Below are 23,123 nucleotides of genomic sequence, written 5' to 3'. Positions count from 1 at the left end.
ATTGATGCCACCTGGGGGTGAAGAAAAGTATATAATGTTTGAAGGTAATGAACTACCTATGATAATGGCTGACTTCAAGAGTCAAGAAAAAGCTGGCAGGGATATCGAAGACAGAAGTGGTAAGTCGGTCCTCCTCGCTGTCCCCTATATGTCTATTATAGCATAGATTTACAGTATACACACATTTCTTAGGATACATGTACATGCCACTGTTACTAGCACCACAAAGGGCCAGTCTTGTTAGGACTGGTGGATTCGGCTAGATATTTAATAATTGAATCCACAACAAAATAGATATGATAAATAGATAGATTTTCGAATTATTTAAAATACAGCCACAAGAGCATTAGTAATAACTGATGTGATGTTTTGTGGTAATGTATTTAAGCCATTCTGCAGATGCCCTTCATAGACATATAATAATATAATGCATCATGATACTCGTTCACTATGACACTACGAGTACTACTTGGCTAATAACACTATTACAAGTGGTAATAGCGGATATAAAATAATGTATAGGCAAGTGCTCATTTAAATACTTTATGTAGGCAGCCTGAGACTTAGCTGTTCAGACATCTACAAATTTATTTCTTTAACTAGGTGCAAGAATATAGAATAGCTTTCAAAATATTTTATTGTACCCTGGGTGGGTTTTGCTAATGGTGTGTGGCTGTATAAGTACTTTAAATAGATTGGTGGTGGTCCAGCCACTACCTTACCTTTTTACGCAAACATCGGCATTTTAAATCTGATGCAGAACAGCTACAGGAAACAAGTAGAGGAAGTGTAGCAATCAAGTTGTGTGAAAGAACTTGCTTAAATAACACAGGGAGGGAGACTTGTCAGGAGTGAAGAGCGGTAATGTCTGCACAAACACCTGTGGAACCTCAGTGTTTAGAAATTTGTTCTTGATTTAATATACTGTATGTTGGAAAAAACACAAGCACAAGGATGCAAGCACATTTGACAGAGGTTAAATTGTCATGGCTAGACAGTGTGGCAGTGTGATGATCTGGACAATTTTTAGGTGGGAAACCTTGGGTTCTGGCATTCATGTGGATGTTACTTTGACACGTACCACCTACGTCAACATTTTGCAGACCAAGTACACCCTTTCATGGCAAATGGTATTTGCTAATGGCAGGGGCCTCATTCAGCTCTATAATGCTCTATGCCACACTGCAAATTACTGTCCAAGAATGTTTGACTTCTGATCGAGTATCTGCAGGATTCAATGGACATAAAAGTAAAATTCAAGGAGGCTCGTAGTATCTTACAGCATCTGCTTCCTTACATAGTACACCTTCAGAAGCCTCATGGACTTCATGCATCAGCAGCTCAGAGCTGTTTTGGGGCACAATAGGGACCTATATTTGCCAACTGGTTTTAATTTTAGTTTAAATGACCGATCATGTGTATATAAAGCGATTGATATGCGTACATCCCATGCCCCTAAACCTCACAAAAAATAAATTTAAGAATATGAAGAGCTTCTGTATATAGGAGCGGATTCTTATGTCCGACTCAAATACAGGTCTTTTTCTGCATACTTGTAAATGAAAACGAGAGAAAATGTCTGGGTTTGAGACATCTGATCAAAGAACTGTCTGTCAATCACATACCAGGATTCCTTCATATATCATACAGCATTCATTAGACTTGGATGTAAATGTAGAGCAAAGCTAAAACTCTGCTCCTGGAGCTCATATGCATTCTTTAATTCTAGTACTTAGTGGTGCATAGCTAAGATTAATTTTTTATTATCTAAATATTTAAACAACTGACTAGACATTATAATAAGGGTTATTTTCTTATGTTAGACAACTTCAAATAAAGGTTAAATGTCTCAAATTTGAGATTAATCAAACACATTTTACGACCTTTTCAAATCCCTCCTTACCTGAAGAGCAAATTATGCTGAGATTTACTGTCTACGCAAAAGTTTTGCTTGTCGATCTCCTAAGCACACTAACAAATAAATAAATTAAACCAAATATAAGGGTTGATAAATCCTAGTTTTATTTTTTTTCAGATTTTGACAGTGTGGAAAAAAAAACTATTTTATGTTGTAACCATTTGAAACAAACAGGAATTTACAATTTCTCTTTTTCTCCTTCTATGGACCCAAACTGAGTGCATCACTGAGCTGCCTGGGTTGTTTTGGTGGCCAAATGCTCCTGTTCTGCTTTTCTTCTCATCATTTCCTCTCTCCGGACAAGTTGTATGCGCTCTGTTTCCCAGGCCTGCACATTCTTCTCATACTGAGCCACATCTAGCTCCTCACTGGTCCTCAGTTTCTCTTCAGCCAGGATGGACACAAGCTTGTCCAGACCACGCGTCTCAACTTTCCCCTGTGTGTGCAGCTGTTCATTCAGCTCCTGCACAGAATGCAATTTAAATATATATCAGAAAAGTGACAATCTTCAAGGAACAATTATAGAAATTAAATTTGGATATATTTTAGAGGTCATCAAGCAATGTGCAGCTTGTATAGCAATTTTTTTTTTTTTTACTGTCCTCTAAAAATAACTCAACATACAGCCATTATTGTCAAAATAGATGGCAACTAAAGTGAGTACACCCTAAGTGATAACAGCTGCACATCATGTAACCATGCAAAGCCACAACCTATTCATCATGTTCAGGTTTGTGTCTGCTTGACAGGACCATACAAATGTGTATATCTTGTATTAGAGCAGTTAAAATTTGGTGTTTGGAGTACATTCTCTCAAACTGACCACTGGATGATCAACATGGCACATGACAAAGAACTCTGAGGATTCGAGAATTAGAGTTGTTGCTCTCCACAAAGAGTCCTAGACTATAAGGAGATCACTAACACACTGAAACTGACAAACAAAGACGACCTGTCCAAGAGCATGAATTACTGGAGCCATGTTCTGTGGTCTGATGAGACTAAGATAAACTTGTTTAGCTCAAATGGTGTCCAGCATGTGTGCGACACCCTGCTATAGAGTATTGTGTCCTGCCTACAGTCAAGCATGGTGGTGGTAGAATCATGGTCTGGGGCTGCATGAGTGCTGCTGGTACTGAGGAGCCTGCGGTCCATTGAGGAAAACATAGATTCTAACTTGTACTGTGACATTCTGAAGCAGAACATGATGCTCTCCCTTCAGAAACGGGGCTGAATGGCAGTTTTCCAACATAATAACGACCCCAAACACAACGCCAAGATGGCAAAATGCCTTGTTGAGGAAGTTTGTCTCCTGAACCCTATTGAGCACCTGTGGGGTATCCTCAAGCAGAAGGTGGAGAAGCTCCAACTATCCAACTGTCTAACATAGCTCGTGATGTCATTTTGGAGGAGTGGAAGAATAAATTTCATGCCCAGGAGGATTAAGGCAGTGATATAACGATGGTGCTAACAAAAATTTTGACACTTTGGGCCCAGTTTTGACATGTTCATTTTCAATAATGGCTGTATGTTGAGTTATTTAAAGAGGACAGTAATTCAATACTGATATATTCCGATTACCTAACATCTCTGGATGGTGTTTCTGTTTCAGCGTGTACGGCTGTCAAAGACCTTGGTGTGATTATTGACTCGAGTCTTTCCTTTGAGGCTCACGTGAATAATATTACCAGGATTGCCTTCTTTCACCTTAGAAATATTGCTAAAATTAGAAATATGATGTCGTTACAGGATGCAGAAAAACTAGTTCATGCTTTTGTTACTTCTAGATTAGAATACTGTAACGCTTTACTGTCTGGGTGTGCGAGTAGGTGCATAAATAAGCTTCAGTTAGTTCAGAATGCAGCAGCAAGAGTCCTCACTAGATCTAGGAAATATGACCACATCACCCCTGTTTTAATCAGTCTACACTGGCTCCCAATCAAATCTCGCATTGATTATAAAATTCTACTACTGACATATAAAGCACTTAACGGTCTCACACCGCAGTATCTGAGTGAACTTCTGTACCAGTATGATCCTCCACGCCTACTTAGATCAAAAGGTGCAGGCTATCTGTTGGTTCCTCCAATAATGAAGATTACAGCAGGGGGCAGATCTTTCTCTTATAAAGCCCCGCAGTTATGGAACAGCCTTCCAACCAGTGTTCGGGACTCAGACACAGTCTCAGTGTTCAAGTCGAGGTTGAAAACATATTTATTCAGTCAAGCCTTTAATCAGTAGATTTTTTCTCAGGTAAAGGCTCAGATCTGGAGGGAACATTGATATAGAGTGTTTGGTGAACTGGGATATTTGTACGCTGTCGTCCCCTCACATTCACGTGTTCACTCAGGTTTGTTGATAGTGGTGTGGTGGGCCGTCTCTTATCCCAGAGATCCCTCATGTCTGTGTTGCCTTCTGGTTCTCCCTTTTAGTTATGCTGCTATAGCGAGTCTTGCCGGAGTCCAAACTGCACAGTGACTTTAACTCTCATGCAACAATAGGTACACTTAATAATCCATATCCTTCTCTTCCTGTCACCCTCTTCTCTCTCTCTCTCTCTCTCTCTCTCTCTCTCTCCCCCCCCCCCCCCCTCCCCCTCCCTCCCTCCCTCCCCCTCCCTCCCCCCCTCCCTCCCTCCCTCCCTCCCTCCCCTGAGGCTCCAGTGACCACTGTTCCTGCCCCTCTCCCTCTCCCCTCACTGGACAGCTGGGGAAAAAAAAAATCAGTAAGGGGTAAAGCTCTTCATGCTCAAACATGTTAATTGAGGTTTTGCCCAATAACTGGGTTAATTTCCTTAAACATTTTGCTATTTTTGCATACACTTGCACACATACTAACCTTGAACCTATCGATATACTGTGGTAGTTTGGCTCTTTCAAGTTCATCTTCTTCATCTATGAACACAGGCTGGTTTTCTGCAGCTTCCTCTGGTGCTGCTTCAGCGGCAAGTGTTGACTTGAGTTCCTGTAGCACCATCTGCATGTAGTCCAGCTGAAAAATACAAATATCACATAGTAATAGTGGAGATGTGTACAGTTAGGTTTTTGGTTAGCACGTGTTTTTCAAAGGCAGAGGTAAAAATACATCCCTATCAGAAAAATGCAATACAAGTGAAAGAGAGCTAGAAAATGCAAAAAAAAAAAAAGATTTTATAAAATAAAAAGTATTGATGTGTGCAACAGTTAAAAAACCTGTACATTCCTGCATAATATCATGTAAATAAAAGTCAAAATCTTCAGTTCATGGTAAAAAATGAGGAAAGGGAAAAATGTGATCTCTGTGACTTTAACTGTGGCATGGTATTGATGCCAGAAGGGCTGGTCTGAGTATTTTAGAAACTGCAGATCTCCAGGGATTTTCACACAACCGTCTCAAGAATTTAGAATGTGGGGAGACCCTGGGAGCAGGCTGCAGGCTGAAACACCTTGTTGATAAGAGACGTCAGAAAACAATAACCAGACTCCTGTCAGTCAAGAACAAGAATCTGGGGCTATCCTGTCCACAGACTGCTCAATCAAGGAGAGCTAAAGCCTGGAAAATCACCAGGAGATTTATCATCTAAATATCAACTGAGCAAGTTTGGGCAAGTTAGTGACCATGATAACCTCAGGTTCATGTTTGGGCCAACAGGAGAGGAACCTAATATGGACTACTGCTGTTGTAGCTCATCCATCTCTAAGGTTTGCCGTTTTGTGCGTGCAGAGATGATTAGAGTGACTGAGTAACTTTATCATTCCTGGCAGTCAGAACCAGTCTGGATATTTTCCTCTGACCTCTCTTATCGACAAGGCATTTCCACCTAAACTGTCGAGTACTCAATGGTTTATGTTTTTTTCACAATGTTCCGTGTAAACTCTTAAAAACTATTGTGTGTGTAAAACCCAGAATTTATTAAATACCCAAACCGAAATCACTGAGCTCACAACTATTGATGTTTGATATGAATAATAACTGAAGCTCCTGTATCTGCATTGTGCTGCTGCCATATTATTGCCTGATTATATAACTGCAAGCATGCGCAGGTGTTCCTATTAAAGTGGATGGTGAGTGTATAACCAAATACATGTGACATTCAGAGTGTATCTGCTAAATAGCATGTTGCTAACAAAAAAAACAAGGAAAGAGTTCTTGAACTTTTACAGCAGGTAGGATACAGATGCAGTAAGCTGAGCTGAAGCATGATTCTTCCCAAAACCGTGTTGAAGAGACAAACATTTTTGTTAGTAAAACTATAAACCTAGCAAGATGGATATTTCCTGGCAACAGGGTTTTAATTAGAAATTCTAGGGGGAAAGGTAATAATTGCCTTATGGTTATGATTGTTTCTAAGTGAAAGTTTACAGTTTATCTCATTTGCCCATCAGTGTGGGTGAGAGGCAGGAACACAAACTTGTACGTTCCCAGGAAGAAAGCTTTAAGTAGCAGAAACTAATGCTTACATTGATTATTCTTTTCAACAAATAAGGTCTTCTCTCTTTGAATATTCAACCCATACTTCTTTAAACACACTTTCCATAATTAAAATGATAACACTTTTTTTAATCCAAGAAGTTACAAGACGTGAACCACAGATGTGAGCAATTTGAACAGTTTTAGTCAAACCTTACTGCATACTCACAATTTCCTTGCATAGTTTCATATCTCCAGCATCATTGCACACTCTCTCCATAACAGCCAGGCCTTTACCGAGATAACCAGTAGTCCACATCAAGGGCATATTGTGAAACACCGCATGGATTCCTCTGGCTAGCTCTACCTTGCCTGATGAAAGGAGAATAATAAGAGTTTGGGCTCTTAATACAAAAATACACAAATATATTCATAAAATAATAAAAGTACTACCCTACTTGTAGTTCCCTATGCAAGCTTTACCCATTTACCCAATTTAGATGTACACAATACATCTGTACATAAAACTGATTCATGTGTCAGGATTGCAATTAAATATAATTTATCACATAAAACTTATAGGAAGCCATACTATGCAAGCTTCCATAATAGGAAAACAAAAATTAAATCCTAAATGAACAGAATAATTATTATGTTTATTGAACACTAGATACACACCGATGAATGCATGACCAAGTAACTGAGCACTAAAGCCAACAGAATTTTCCTGCTTCAGTCCAGCCAGCAGAAGAGTTGCTCCAATGTTCCTCTCCTGCTGCCACTGCACAAATTACACAATGATTGAAAAAAGACAAATATTCACAGTAGCTGAATGCACAATCAAGAAATTCTTCTACACACATTAGGGTTAAATTATGTTTTTATATTCTATTAAATCCACTAGGGTTACTTCTGTAAAAAGAATATTTGGTAGTCTAGATCAGAAAATCACATAACTCATTTCTCCGATATACTGACCCATATAATCCTGAAGCTAAATAAATCAAAATTGGATTAATTGAAATAAGGATTAATTTAATAATCTGCTAAATAAATTGATCTTTAAGGTACTTTTGCATAACATTTTAAATAACCAAGACATTTTTATATACGCTTAACAATAATCAAGATACTGGTTGGTTTTCCTTAAAGCTACTGCTGGATGATTGGTCAAACCCAAACCTCTTAAACAGTCTGCTTCATTCTAGTATTTTAACTGTTAATCACAACTTTTTGGAAAGCTTGCAATACAAGCCTTTATTACAAATGTTATTTTAATTAAAAGTTCAGCATTAAAAAAATAAAATAAGCAAAGGTTAAGTATGGAAATTTGAAAAGGCCATGCATTATATTTTTGTTTTCTCGTGATCTCAACATGAAAGGATTTTTTACCTAATTTTCCTCATGATCGTGACTAGGGCTGCAAAAGCTAATCGATAAATTGATCTATAAATGGTCTGCTCAAGTTACCGGGTTAGTATGATGGTAAAATAACACTGCCGCTTGTGAAATGAAGGAGAGTACAGGGTCAACCAGCAGCAGGAAAAAGTGTGCGTTCCAAATCACGGATGAAGGCGAAACCTTCAGCACGGTGAGCAAAATCTGTAGAATCCTCATCATGTGAAAATGGTGTAGTTTAATGAAGCGTTAATATGTAAACTGTTTGTTTGTAACTTCGGAACAGTTGCACTTAATCTGTTCTGTCATGACTCACAAGCATCAGGTTGCACAATCAGCTCGTTCGCGTAATGGTGATGGATTCAATTAAACCGGTGCGAAAGAATGCTAAATCTAAAAGAAGCAAATGATTACAATGTGTGTCACGGTTGTAATTTCTATGCATTTTTTACACCAATGCGTATTTTATTTTTTAATACAAGTCTGTTAGCTTGCTGCGTTTTTTTTCCACTACTACAGTAATTATTCTGTTTTCAAACGTGATTTACTGCTGCTTTCCTACGTTCAAATGCTTGTTTTCAATGTTTGAATATTCAATTTATGCATTTATCATTTAATTATTATACCAAATTAAATGAATAGTATTCTAGATGCGTAAATCTTTACAACTGATCGAAATGTCTGTGTATTTTCTTTTTTAACAGAAACTGTCAAAACAATGTATTATAATTTATGGTGATTTTTTTTTTAAGCATGGTTGTCAACTTGCCATCTGCAATTATCATTACAAACAATACAAATGTTGATTTACACAAATTGCTTCACCTTGCCTACTCAAATGCTTAAGAAATCCCTCATGGACTCCTCAACAAGCAGGAATTTTTAATGTACACATTTAATAATCGGGAAAGGAAAAAAATATATATAAAAATATATTCTGTGATTAATCGATGTTCAAAATAATAGTTAGTTGCAGCCCTAATCTTGACATTGTTTCCCTGTGAGCAGCACTTAATTTATCTGTGTAGTCGTCATAAGAGCCTTATCCATGCACCTGCTGCCACAAATGGTTATGGTTATTATTCATGATGCTGTCTCTAGAACAAGCCTTATGCTCAATACACAGGAAAAAAAATAAGGACTGATCACGGAAAAACAATGTTCTGTCACGTTCACGAGAAAACAACATGTCGAGGTCATATTATAATGCATGATCTTATAGGACTGTAGCTATGCTCAGGAACACAAAAACTTTTTTGTATTTTTTTCATTTGTATGTGGCATCAATTCTGATAACTATTTGCGCATGCAATATATCCCTGTGTTTATATATTGATGATATATTTATGCAATGTTCATTTTTGTTTTTACATCTAATACATACGCTGATGTCTGGCTTGGTTGCTAAATATTTGCTCAAGGCAAAAAGGGATAAGATCTGTGTGGTGGGGAGGTCAAAAGCTTCCTGGAGCATCACCTCCTTGACAACTGCACAAGCTCCTGTAAGATTAAAAAGATAGATTAGAAAATAGGTTTATAAATAAAGCGGCAAGGGTACAGTAAAGGAATAGTGAGTCGTTATTGCTCATACCTTTATAGTCTTCATCTTTTAGGTAAGAGTCAATCAGGATATTAAATGTGAACTCATCTGGAAACATTCCAAATTGTACCTAAAAACAGGGAAGTGAATTATTTCAAATGTTTGTACAATGTGTCATTTTTTATTGATCCATAACACACCACACTTAACTATCACTAAAAGGACGCAGCAAAGTTACACTGTATCAACTCGAATTTCCATGTGGGATGTAATCTCTCCTACCTTATTTTTTAGTGTGTACAGGGCTCTGTCTCTGGCTCCATATTTAACACATTGGCGAAACCAGCTATGAATGGTCCAGTCACGGAGATACCAGCAGTTTGGACTGTGTCGAAACCTCAAAATACAGAAAGTTTTTTTTTTAGAATTAGATCTTTACTTTTCTAATAAAAAATTGGTTCAAGTTTGAATTGTGTTTGAAACATGGCAAAATTGAAAAAAGATTTGTACTTACTTATATAAGTAATATTCTGCTTGATCAATTTCCTCTCTAGATGATATATTGTCTACAAACTTAAAAAATAAATAAATTTAAAAAAAGCAGAGGTCAAATGATTTTTATATATACAAATAAATATGTATATTTAAATAAAATAAAATAAAAAATCTGTATTTTAACTGCTCAGCACAATGGACAAACATCTTCAGTAATTATTGTGTTGTGAACAAAAAAAATCATTAATTTTTATTTATTTATTTCATAAACATTTATTTTAACTATTAACATTTTGCAGATTTTGCAAAGCATATGGGCACATGGCCTCAACTGCATAACCATGATATAGCACACCAACTGCTTCTTTCTCCTTTTACTTTCGGCTTCTCCCATTAGGGGTCGCTACAGTGGATTATCCGTCTCCACACTACCCTGTCCCCTACATCTACCTCTTTTAAACCGACTACCTGCATGTCTTCCTTCACCACATCCATAAACCTCCTTCTTGTCCTTCCTCTTCTCCTCCTTCCTAGTGGCTCCATTCTCAGCATTCTCCTACCGATATACCCCATGTCCCTCCTCTGCACATGTCCAAACCATCTCAATTGTGTCATCCTACATGCGCTGTCCCTCTAATAAACTCGTTTCTAATCCTGTCCATCGTCATCACTACCAACAAAAACCTCAACATCTTCAGCTCTGCTACCAGCAGCTCCACATCCTGTCTTTCAGTCAACGCCACTGTCTCTAATCCATACAACATCGCAACACAGCACACCAACTATATACTTATAGCATTGTGTGTCAGACAAACGAGGAAGGAAGCATTTGGTCCCTGCAAAAATAGCGTTATAATACATTCCATCACATATAAACACACACATATACATATATTATATATAAAATATAATATAATAAGTGATCAGTGTTGCTCACTCACCCGGGATATTGTCAGAGAGCTCACTGGAAGCTTTTTCTCATATGTCTTGTCCATAAGAGAGGCCAGCTTAGCTGAAAAAGGAAAATATTGAAGATGAAAAGTAAGTAACAAAATCAACATGAAAATAATTCAAGCTCGAAGCCTTAGTATCTGCAATGACAAGAGAAAAGACAAACACTGCTTTCTGTTAAACGTTACTACACGGATGAATGGTTTGGAATATACAGAAAGCGCTTACCAAGGTTTTGGGGGTCGTGTTCTCTTTGCTCCCACACTCTGGTGTCTGTGTATGCCGACGAGAGCAGACATCTTCTGCCTGTAACATACATACACCGGCTCATCCCCATATGCATGACCATAAAGTAATACACAACCGTACGAAGAGTTTGGGATGCAACGACATTGTGACCTGATACAGCTAGCACCTGTATCTTTAGCCAACAAGAACGAATCGTCCATCCTGTTGAAAGTAATTATTTATATACTATCGGTTCGTATTTTCTTAGTTTAATACAAATCAGACTTATTCTCCTGCTCGTCATTAGATATATTTAGTTACTTATTTGTATTAACGTTATACTCTAGGATAACAATACTAGCTAGGTAGCAACCTTGGCAAATAAGCTATACTCTACCAGGGCATTTGCAATGAATAAACACATCCAAACAAAAAATAGAAAATTTAAACATTATAATTAAACTAAACATTTCATTTAAAAACCCACCACTTAAGCACAGAGTCAAACATTTCGGTGAAGTCCTGACAGACAAGAGACAGCGTTGCAGGATGGAGGCAGCCATATTTGGGTTGTACCACTTCAAACTAGTGGGGGGACCGCTGTTTTTAGATTTCTTAGCTTTTCTTTTTATTGCACCTCATTTATCATTGTATCTCATTCCAGACAACGAAATACATAGAACTAAACACGTTCGTATATATAATATAAGGTTATTTCAATCAACGCTTTTAAAAAAATCTTGGTTTAGTTCAAATTGTAAATAAAACGCGTGACAGTAGAGGGCGCTATTAGCCGGCATTCGTAGACTCAGACACGCGTATGGCACCCAAGAAAATCCCTTTGACCAGTGAACACAACTAACGTTAAAACACTTACAACATGCAAGGGGGGAAGATTTACATAAATGTACACATTAATTGTATAAACATTTGACTGACAAAAGCAATTATTATTTACTAATTTAATTTAGAAGTATTTTTAATGCTAACTTTTACTCACAGACAACTGAAGTTTTAATAAAATCCTCTAATATCTTTTTTGAGATTTTGAGTATAAGATATTTGTCGTTTATATATCAACTCAGTTGGAATTATTTTAACAGGTTCAAAATTTGTATTGTATGTTTAAATTTTGTCCGCTTAAATCTTCACATTATAAACATTACAAATAATTTAACAGCTGATTCTAAACCATTTACAAGTTTGCACAATTTAAAAATTGTTCATGAGAAATACACACTGACCAAATAGATGTCCAAAGATGTCTGTCACTCATGTTCTTAACTTGTTTTCTTTGCTTTATTAATCTAATGTAGCTAATGATTATAATGCTGATCATTATCTGTGGAAACATGATAAAAATTAATTCACTTCTTTGATTATACTAAATAGATTTAAATTTCAATATTTAATGGTATAAGAAATTAAGCATTCCACTTAACCGAAGTAACAGGAAGTACATTTTTTTTAACATTCAGATGTTTGTCTTGTCATACATTTAATGTGTTTACACAAATATATATATATATATATATATATATATATATATATATATATATATATATATATATATATATATGATTCTATATATAGAAAGAGCAAATATAGAAATGACCTGGTATGAATAAAATTCATGATACAAATACCAAGTGTCTAAAGCAGAATGATAATTTGAGATATAGATTTTTTTTCTTTCTTTATGTTTGTGAAGCCTCTCTTGCACCTTCCCACCTATGTAGCAGAAGTGGAACTAGTAGGAGGGAGAAAAAACAACAGTGGTTTTATTTTCCACTTTGTTGCACCTTTCTCATGATGAAGACAGTTACAGATTCTCCTTTGTCCTGACTCATCCAGAGGTTTCACTTCAGCAGACCTGAGTCGCAGTACCTGATTCTGTGGCAGCGCGTGCTTCCCGTTGGTCTCAGGACTGAAACATTGAGGTGGATGGAAGAGAGGATGAGGATATGAGTACTTCCTTTCCAGGTTCATGGTTTCACAAAGGGCCACCATCTCACAGCCCTGTGTGGATGGCCTGCAAGGGCTGAAAAACACATTCAAAAAAGGATATTTAAGTCTGTGAAAGATAGTTGGATGTGGTTTTACATAAAAACTGCCATAAAACTAGAAGATTTGCAATTATAGATGTTTTTGGGTGTTGTAGGTGACATAAATCACATACACAGATATCTGTCTGTGTGCTGGAGTGTTAGACCAATGTGATTTCATAACTTTAATAAAAATAGAGCAAAAAAATAACAATAATTTGTGCACTAATTCTCCTCAAAAAGCCTCATTTATGAGAAATTCGACCACTGGGAGCATATATTTGTACATTTTAACTTTCATTATTGATCCACTTTTATTATACGAAAGATGAGTATTTGCTGACGTTAAATAAACTCTGAGTTATAATGTTCTCTTTTAATGCTACAACAACAAACTAACGTGCAACTAAGCTGATGTTATCATTACTTCATAAATTATTTGCATTATCTATAACAAGCAAGAATAATTTGTGGTGTTTTAGCCAGGTATAGAGCAGGCAAAACAATGGCAAGAGGTAATAGTCTAATAAATATATGATGTGTGCTGACCACTCTGCTTGAAGTTTACTCTAAAATAGACCAAGGCCCAGAGTGGCAATCAGGAGATTCTAGAGAGTTCCCAGTGGCCTAGTCTGTCTGATTTTGGCTTGTTGACTTATTTTCCACTGCAGTGCTGCCAAGAGGTCTGCAAACCCTGCAGTTCCCAGATAATATGGTCTATATACTAAAATGTGTTTGGCTAATAGATCATGAACCCACTGTCATGTAACACCATTAGTCATCACTTATCTTGTCTTTGTCAGGCTTCTGTTAACATTGTAAAACAATAATCTAGACACATTTCAGCAACCATTTTAGTATCTTCTCAAGGGTCAATACTATAGAAATTAAACTTGAATATATTTTAGAGAAGTCAATGTGCAGCTTGTGTAGCAGTACAGTTTTACTGTCCTCTGAAAATAACTCAACATACAGTCATTATTGTCTAAATAACTGGCAACAAAATTAAGTACACCCTACGTAATAATAGCTGTATGTCATGTAACCATGCAAAGTCACATGTCCTATTCATTATGTACATGTTTTTGTCTGCTTGACAGGGCCATAAACATTTGTGTATTTTTATTAGAGCAGTTAAAATTTTGAGTACAATTCTCTCTTACCGACCACTGGATGTTCAACATGGCACCCCATCGCAAAGAACTCTTTAAAGATTTGAGAATTAGAATTGTTGCTCTCCACAAAGATGGCCTAGACTATAAGAAGATCGGTAACACTCTGAAACTGAGTTACAGTACAACGGCCAGGGTCAAACAAAGATGGGTTCCACTCGGAACAGGCCTTGCAAGGCTGCAGAAGCTGGCTTCAAAAAACAAAAGCATGAGTGCGGCCAGCATTGCTTTAAAAATTGCATAAGTGGAAGGCCAATTTTTAGGGCTCGGGACCATACGCCGCACATTATAACAAGTCGGTTTGCATTGACGTCGTCCCAGAAGAAAGCCTTTTCTGAAGCTGGCTCACAAGAAAGACTGCAAACAGTTTGTGAAGGCAACCTGTCCATGAGCATGAATTACTGGAACCATGTCCTGTGGTTTGATGAGACTAAGACAAACTTGTTTGGCTCAGATGGTGTCCAGCATGTGTGGTGACGCCCTGTTGAGGACCAAGAAAATTGTGCAGTGCCTAGATCGATCGATCTATCGATCTATCGATCTATCGATCTATCTATCTATCTATCTATCTATCTATCTATCCAATATATCTAAAGATTTTTTAACTAGCAGCTATAACTTTATCTAAACTGAGCTGAATGGAAGTTATCTAGCTGGGACAGAATGTTCAGCCAAAACAGGAAGTGAAATTACAGGTACAGAACATGCAGGAAAATGTTAAGCTATTTGTCTTTAGGCCTATGTCAATATTTCAGTGTCTTGATCTTGTACTATAGAAATTACATTACCTGATTTAGTAGTGTAGCTTATAACATTATTTGCAATATGAGATTGTGATTTGGAATATGATTTCTAATAGTATCTGTTCAAGTGTAATTATATTAGGTACTGTTGCCTTGCAACAACATCTATGCCATGTTCAACAAGATTCCATTTTCCCCCATTTTGTTGTTTGATTGTTGTATTCCCAGCATTTCACTTTTTCCACAATTTGTAATGTTACAGCTTTACTCCAAAATGGAGTAAATTAATTATTTTCCTCAAAATTCTTCAAACAATAACCCATAATGACAACATGAAACAAGTTTGTTTAAAATCTTTGCAAAACATCACATGTACATAAGTATTCACAGCCTTTGCCATGACACTCATTTGAGCTCAGGTGCATCCTGTTTTCCCTAATCATCCTTCAGATGTTTCTACAACTTGATTGGAGTCCACCTGTGGTAAATTCTGTTAATTGGACATGATTTGGAAAGGCACACACCTGTCTATATAAGCTTAACAGTGCATGCCACAGCACAAACCAAGCCATGAATTGCCTGTAGATCTCAGAGACAAGATTGTATCGAGGCACAGATCTGGGGAAGGGTACAAAAATATTTCTGCAGCATTGAAGGTCCCAATGAGCACAGTGGCCTCCATCAACCGTAAATGAAAGAAGTGTGGAAGTACCAGGACTCTTCCTAGAGTGGGCTGCCTGGCCAAACTGAGCAATCAGGAAAGAATGGTCTTAGTCAGGAAGGTGACCAAGAACCCGATGGTCACTCTGAAAGATCTCCAGCATTTCTCTGTGGAGAGAGAAGAACCTTCCAGAAGTACAACCATCTCTGCAGAACTCCACCAATCAGGCTTATATGGTAGAGTGGCCAGACGGAATCCACTTCTCAGTAAAAGGCACATGAAAGCCCACCTGTAGTTTGCCAAAAGGCACCTGAAGGACTCTCAGACCATGAGAAACAAAGACTGAACCCTTTAGCCTGAATGCCAAGCATCATGTCTGGAGGAAACTTGTCACACCTGGCCAATACCATCCAATACCATCCACCAACCACAGCTACAGTGAAGCATGGTGTTGGCAGCATCATGCTGTGGGGATGTTTTTCAGCGGTAGGATAAAAGACTAGTTAGGATCCAGGTAAAGATGAATGCCGCAATATACAGAGACATCCTTGATGAAAACCTGCTCCAGAGCTCTCTGAACCTTAGACTGAGGCAACTGTTATTATTCCAACAGGACAACAACCCTAAGCACACAGCTAAAATAACAAAGGTGTGGCAACCGGACAACTCTGTGAATGTCTTTGAGTGGCCCAGCCAGAGCCCAGACTTGAGCCGAATTGAACATCTCTGGAGAGATCTAAAAATGGCTGTGCACTGATGCTCCCCATCCAACCTGATGGAGCTTGAGGAATGTGGAAAATGTGAAGCGCTGTGAATACTTTCCAGATATACTGTAGGTTTCAGCATGTAGTACATATAGTATATACAGTGAGGAAAATAGGTATTTGAACACCCTGCGATTTTGCAAGTTCTCCCACTTAGAAATCATGAAGGGGTCTGAAATTGTCATCGTAGGTGCATGTCCACTGTGAGAGACATAATCTAAAAAAAAAAAAAATCCAGAAATCACAATATATGATTTTTAAACTATTTATTTGTATGATACAGCTGCAAATAAGTATTTGAACACCTGAGAAAGTCAATGTTAATATTTGGTACAGTAGCCTTTGTTTGCAATTACAGAGGTCAAATTTTTCCTGTAGTTTTTCACCAGGTTTGCACACACTGCAGGAGGGATTTTGGCCCACTCCTCCACACAGATCTTCTCTAGATCAGTCAGGTTTCTGGCCTGTCGCTAAGAAACACAGAGTTTGAGCTCCCTCCAAAGATTCTCTATTGGGTTTAGGTCTGGAGACTGGCTAGGCCACGCCAGAACCTTGATATGCTTCTTACAGAGCCACTTCTTGGTTATCCTGGCTGTGTGCTTCGGGTCATTGTCATGTTGGAAGACCCAGCCTCGACCCATCTTAAATGCTCTAACTAAGGGAAGGAGGTTGTTCCCCAAAATCTTGCAATACATGGCCCAATACATCCTCTCCTTAATACAGTGCAGTCGCCCTGTCCCATGTGCAGAAAAACACCTCCAAAGCATGATGCTACCACCCCCATGCTTCACAGTAGGGATGGTGTTCTTGGGATGGTACTCATCATTCTTCTTCCTCCAAACACGTTTAGTGGAATTATGACCCAAAAGTTATATTTTGGTCTCATCTTACCACATGACTTTCTCCCACGAGTCCTCTGGATCATCCAAATGGTCATTGGCAAACTTAAGACGTGCCTGGACATGTGCTGGTTTAAGCAGGGGAACCTTCCGTGCCATGCATGATTTCAAACCATGACGTCTTAGTGTATTACCAACAGTAACCTTGGAAACGGTGGTCCCAGCTCTTTTCAGGTCATTGACCAGCTCCTCCCGTGTAGTTCTGGGCTGATTTCTCACCTTCCTTAGGATCATTGAGACCCCACGAGGTGAGATCTTGCATGGAGCCCCAGTCCGAGGGAGTTTGACAGTCATGTTTAGCTTCTTCCATTTTCTAATGATTGCTCCAACAGTGGACCTTTTTTCACCAAGCTGCTAGGCAATTTCCCCGTAGCCCTTTTCAGCCTTGTGGAGGTGTACAATTTTGTCTCTAGTGTCTTTGGACAGCTCTTTGGTATTGGCCATGTTAGTAGTTGGATTCTTACTGATTGTATGGGGTGGACAGGTGTCTTTATGCAGCTAACGACCTCGAACAGGTGCATCTAATTTAGGATAATAAATGTAGTGGAGGTGGACATTTTAAAGGCAGACTAACAGGTCTTTGAGGGTCAGAATTCTAGCTGATAGACAGGTGTTCAAATACTTATTTGCAGCTGTATCATACAAATAAATAGTTTAAAAATCATATATTGTGATTTCTGGATTAAAAAAAAAAAAATTATGTCTCTCACAGTGGACATGCACCTACGATGACAATTTCAGACCCCTTCATGATTTCTAAGTGGGAGAACTTGCAAAATAGCAGGGTGTCCAAATACTTATTTTCCTCACTGTATAGTATAGTATAGTATTTTATTCTGTCTCTTGCTGTAATCTGGGGTTAATATAAACACATATACACAATAACTAATAATAAATGTATAAAAATATGAGAAAATGCAGCATAGAAATAATTATGTGTGAAATCAATGCATTATTTTGCATAGTAAGTTACTGGTGGCATATAGTGTAATGCATTGCAATGCCAAATGATATAATTATCTTTGTATGGTCAAGAATTGCATATCTTTTGTCCCATGAGTGTATTAATTATAGTAAAACAATGGCAGACACCACATATTATAAATATGACGCTGAAGGCCTATGATCTAGACTTCACACAGAGTTCAGACAAGGCTTGTTTGATCAGAGTACGTGATGCATTCTGTTGTACTTCCTTTCATTTTCCAAGAAGCTAGATGTGTTTCAAGAAATTTAGAACTATTAATAATTAAGAATTGGAAAAACTGTTAGAAAGACTTGTCATATTCATTTGTTGTGTGCTTTAAATAAAGAATGAAGCATTTATCACATTTGTTACACACAAGTTACAAAACACGTTGTTTATATAATAAGGAAGTTGAAAAAGGCTTGACTTTGTTCGAAAATGCAGCAGATAGTCAGTCAAACTTGGTGAAGCTTTTTTTCTTTACAAAAGTTGCAAGAGTTTATTCAAATCTAATCATTTGCTTTATAATGTTTTCTATTGTAAATACCTACACATACATGAAAGATGATGGAATACACAATAGTTTTTAAACATATTTATTTTTTATAAATACAGATTGGGATTTAATTTCACACTTCACAGAAAAAATTCAATAAAAAGAAATTAAATGTTATGAAAATATCAGTACATAGAAATTTCTGTAATTTCTCTCAAATCGCATTCTTTATTAATAATACATCTCCTTACAAAATATACAATAGGTTAAAACATGCACACTGTTAGAGGATATGCATTAAATGACATTTAAGAAAAATTACATTTATTACTTTAAATAATATGCTGCTTTATTAACAAATTCATTCATGCTACAATATTACTGGAAATGAAGATTTATTCACAGATGTATTTCCCTTTTTGCTTTTTTAAGAGATATTTTACAGATATGTTTTTAGAATTATTATTAGACTAATTAATTAGACTTCATTCACAGCTTAATTTTCTATCCCTGTATGTTCTACTACAGTAGAGCTCTCCATCAGAAACTGAGCCTGGCTGACTTTCTCTGTAACGTATACACTGAAGCTCCTCTTTGCTGAAGCCAAACTGCTTTCCACTTTTCTCTTCTTCTTCCTCTTCTTCTTCTTCTTCTTCTTCTTGGATGATCCCATCTTCATCTTCTTCATCTTCATCGTCTGCCTCTCTGGCCCTTGCCAGTTCTGTCTGGTAACGATCAGGGCTGTACTGGCTCATCCTGTACAGGCTGTCCTCATCTTCCTCACGACTTTCACCATCTGACTGAGAAAGACGGAGCTGGGGATGATTCTTCCGGGACAAATCGAAAGGTTTGTCCTGACTGAAGCGAGACAGGAGACGAAAAGGGCTGGAAAGACATAACCGTCCTCTGCGCCTAAATACTTTAGAGAGAAGACAATGTTAATGCATGATATATTTATATAATGATTTTTATAAAAATCGCATGCATGATTAAATACAAGTATTTAAAAAATGTTCTTGAATTGCAATGAAAAATTTGGCTGCTTAAAATGACTCAAACTCTGTTTAATGTAAAATTCTGTACCTCTGGCATCTAGTCCTCTGTCCATAATGCCGTGTTTAACCTTCATGTGGCGGGTCAGATTGCCTTTCAGAGTGAATTTGCTTGGGCAGTACAGGCACTTGAAAGGTTTGCTGTCTGAGTGCAAATGCATGTGGCCCATCAGATTATGCATCCTGTTGAACTCCTTCCCACATAACTGAAAACAGAATAAAACAATTCAGGCTAAAAAGAGTTAATATACCTGGAACTTAATAGACATAGTAATAATAATGATCTGTTCTTTCTTTAGTGTACATTTTTGTAGGAGCACCCAGAAATCCCTTCCACCAATCAATTTACTTGAGTTAAAAACTTAAATATTTGAGGAAACAGAAAAAAACCATGCAGTAAACTTTTTCACTGTTATCAAATCCACTTGCTGAAAGTAATCATGAATGGGTGAGCAAAGCAGCAAAAGGAAGAGGCCAGCAGAAAGGGCCAGAACCCTACTGGGAAGGGCACTCCTGTGCTGTCCTTCCTCTACATTATTTTTTTCATTAGGGTGGGCCTTTCCTTCAGGAGGAGAGAGGGACTGTAAACTGTCCAAAAGGACCGTGAGAAAACAGGAAGTGCTCCCAAGCACAAGAGAAAGCGAGATGAAATCTATTTGTGGGGCCTTTTCTCAAGGGACACGAGTGCTATTGTTACAGGGGCAGTTTTGTGAGGAGATATCCTTCCTATGCACAAGGAGACATAAGGTTGCCAAAAAACGAAGCTATCTGGTCATCGCCTTAAGCCATCTTAGTCTAAGGTCACAAGCATTTCAAAACAGCAGGGAGCCCAAAATGATTCATTTTGGTATTACCTGTTGAACGACTTGCATCTCTGCAAGTATGTAATTTCAGTACCCTACCAATGCATGTTAAACTGCTTTAAAGTTAAAGAAAATACTTACATGAGTGAATAAAAACAGGTAGAAATTTGACCTATCAAAATGATCATGTCATATAAAATGATGTTGTAATGACCAGATAGTGCCTAATTGGATTTTAGCTGACCTTGGCCTTTACTAATTCTCTTTATTCCCCATCTTATGAGAGTTAAGCTTGCATAATTATTCTCACTTCAGATTTGTTGAGCTATCATAATGGAGGTCATGCTGTGACTCACCTTGCATTTGTAAGGCTTGATATCTGAATGGACAATCATGTGAGCCTTGAGTGTCTGCTTCTGAACAAAGCTCTTGTAGCACAGGTGGCACTGGAACGCTCGGATGTTGGTGTGGATCAAAATATGACGCTTCATGTTGGCCAGCAGTGTGAACTCACGGCCACAGATGCGGCACTTGTGCTCCTTTACTCCCTGCAAAACAAGTTGAAATTAAGAACAAGGTTCTGGGTATGTTAAATATCCTTATACTGTATATAACGTAGTTGAGTTGACTTTAAAATAAATAGCATTATAATATTAATCCAATAGTTGAATGGTGGATTCCTTTTATTTCCAAATTCTTTGAATACCAGGTTCTCAGTTGACACATTACAAGGATTACTAATTTTTATAAATAATTTTTTTTAAATATCTTGTTTGTATTGCATTCTGAAACTACAAAATTTTGCCCTTTATTTACCCCATAATATTTACACTTACCTTGTGGGTCAGGGTGTGCTGCTTTAGGTGATGAGATTGCACAAACTCCATACCACACTCACTACAGATGAACGGCCGTATGTCCTTGTGCTTCATCATGTGGTTTTGCAGCTGACTTGGGTACTGGAAGCTCTTGCCACACTCACTGCAGTTGTACTGTGCTGGTCCACGGTGGACCGTCAGATGTCGTTTCAGCTGCGCAAGTGTTGGGAAGTCAAGACCACACTCCACACACACATTTTCTTGGCCCCTCTCATGTTTCAGCTCATGGGCCTTCAGCTCACTGGGATAGGCAAAACCCCGAGCACATACACTGCAACTATATGGCTTGATATCGCTGTGTTGCATCATGTGCCTCTTCAGGTGACTCGTCTGAGTGAATGCCTTGTGGCACACCTGGCACTTATGGGGACGGGCGCCTTGGTGGGTGAGCATGTGTGTGTGCAGGTGGCTCAGCTGCTTGAACAGCTTCCCACAGAGGCCACAGCCATGTGGCTTGATGCCACTGTGGCCTAGGATGTGTGTGACAAGGTTGTACTTAGAAGTGTAGGACTTCTCACACATGCGGCACTTCCAGCGCTTCTGTTCACCTCCTACATCCACGTAGTAGCTGTCATCTATGTGGATGTTCAGGCCAAGTTTCTCAGCACTGCTTAGCCCAGCTCTGGGGCTGTCTGTGCCTCTTCTGTAGTATCTTGGCATTTCACGTTGGTATAAGGAATTGGGAGAAAGGTGCATGACTGGGCCTGGCATCAGGAATGGGAAAGGGACCAAGCTTGGACGGAGGGGTGAAAAGTATGGAGAAGGTGGATGCAGGAGAAAGGGAGATGAAGGCCATATTGGCATGGGTTTAACTGTTTCTTGTTTGACCTGCATTGTATTGTATCTACCCAGTACTCTATGAAAATGAAACTTGTTGAGATCGATCATCTCAGGGATATATTTGGCTGGAAAAGGTTTGGTAGGGACAGGCTGAGCAATAGGGTAGGGAAGATGGAAGAGGTCAACAGTTCTGGTATTGGGATTATCTGCCCTTTTGGACTCATAATCATTGGGATCCATATTGAGATGATTGAGCAGCTGATTTGCTAGTAAAAGAAAGATGTTGTTGTTATGGGTCCGTACAAGTCCTCACTTTAATATCAGTTTGATTTTTTCTTTTACCATAAATTATGGATTTGTCCATCACGTGCCTGGGAAGATAAACACAAGTTGCTAGTGTAAACGTAAATGTATAGTTGACAGGGAGAATTCATTTATTGTAATTAATATCTGCAAGATTTATTTAAAAAGAAAAAATGCTAAAGACAGACTGTAAAGAGATTTAATCATTGCTTATAAATAGTAATCAAAGAACAAGTATTTACAAACTGTTAAAGCACATTTATCACTTTTTTGTCAGTTTGTGCTTCTTCATGTAAATTTTCTTAGCTCATCTTTCACTTTGTCACAACAAGCACTTCTCTCTTTGCACTAGACCAAACCACAATCCTCTGTTAAATTTTTATATAAGATGTAAATGCACTGTATTTCATTTTAAAAGGATTACATTTGGCTAACATCACTAAATAGAGAGAAGGTGAATAGGGAAGGTTTAATGTTTAAAGAAAAATACCGGAAGTTCATTGGTTCTTCTTCATTTTGGTATTTCGGTTTTGTGACATTGTTATTATTCTAAAAAATAATTCTCAAAAAATGTCATTAGTTTTAAAATTATAATCTTGACTGTAAATAATATTAAAACCCTCGATAAATGTAAAGAACGC

The 23,123-nt window shown here is 37.8% G+C and overlaps 2 protein-coding genes across 4 annotated transcripts in view; both read right to left on the bottom strand.

Annotated features, from left to right (window-relative positions):
* Positions 1–1,999: 1,999 nt before the first annotated feature.
* On the bottom strand, positions 2,000–11,562 carry mrps27 (mitochondrial ribosomal protein S27). The gene is made up of 11 exons (XM_083553445.1): positions 11,407–11,562; positions 10,920–10,997; positions 10,682–10,752; positions 9,760–9,818; positions 9,528–9,642; positions 9,297–9,375; positions 9,090–9,205; positions 6,986–7,088; positions 6,537–6,679; positions 4,757–4,909; positions 2,000–2,381 (listed from the first exon to the last, which is right to left on the bottom strand). Exons 1-11 carry the CDS (start codon positions 11,480–11,482, stop codon positions 2,142–2,144), a joined length of 1,233 nt encoding a protein of 410 aa, XP_083409571.1. The 5' UTR covers positions 11,483–11,562; the 3' UTR covers positions 2,000–2,141.
* Positions 11,563–18,750: 7,188 nt separating this feature from the next.
* Positions 18,751–23,123, bottom strand: part of znf366 (zinc finger protein 366) — a 4,900-nt gene continuing 527 nt past the window's right edge. For 2 of the 3 annotated variants that reach the window (XM_083555264.1, XM_083555265.1), the window contains exons 2-5: positions 21,358–22,550; positions 20,878–21,069; positions 19,750–19,924; positions 18,751–19,585 (exon numbers count right to left, since the gene is read on the bottom strand). In XM_083555264.1, coding sequence (XP_083411390.1) covers positions 19,152–19,585; positions 19,750–19,924; positions 20,878–21,069; positions 21,358–22,419 — 1,863 coding nt within the window. In that variant the 5' untranslated portion in view covers positions 22,420–22,550 and the 3' untranslated portion in view covers positions 18,751–19,151. Of the gene's footprint in view, positions 19,586–19,749; positions 19,925–20,877; positions 21,070–21,357; positions 22,551–22,972 lie in introns of all 3 variants that reach the window. The other variant, XM_083555266.1, reaches the window with a different exon arrangement.

Source organism: Silurus aristotelis, assembly GCF_946808225.1.
Source record: "Silurus aristotelis genome assembly, chromosome: 11".
Classification (NCBI taxonomy): Eukaryota; Metazoa; Chordata; class Actinopteri; order Siluriformes; family Siluridae; genus Silurus; species Silurus aristotelis.
This window is presented reverse-complemented; position numbering and strand designations above follow the sequence as displayed.

Bases quoted from the DNA above. Each gene is read 5' to 3' on its own strand.
- mrps27 (XM_083553445.1), bottom strand. From the start codon at position 11,482: ATGGCTGCCTCCATCCTGCAACGCTGTCTCTTGTCTGTCAGGACTTCA. The intron at 9,819-10,681 runs GTGAGTGAGCAA...TTATTTTTTAAG, and splicing joins GCTCTCTGACAATATCCCGG to TTTGTAGACAATATATCATC. The intron at 9,376-9,527 runs GTAGGAGAGATT...CCCTGTTTTTAG, and splicing joins TGTACACACTAAAAAATAAG to GTACAATTTGGAATGTTTCC.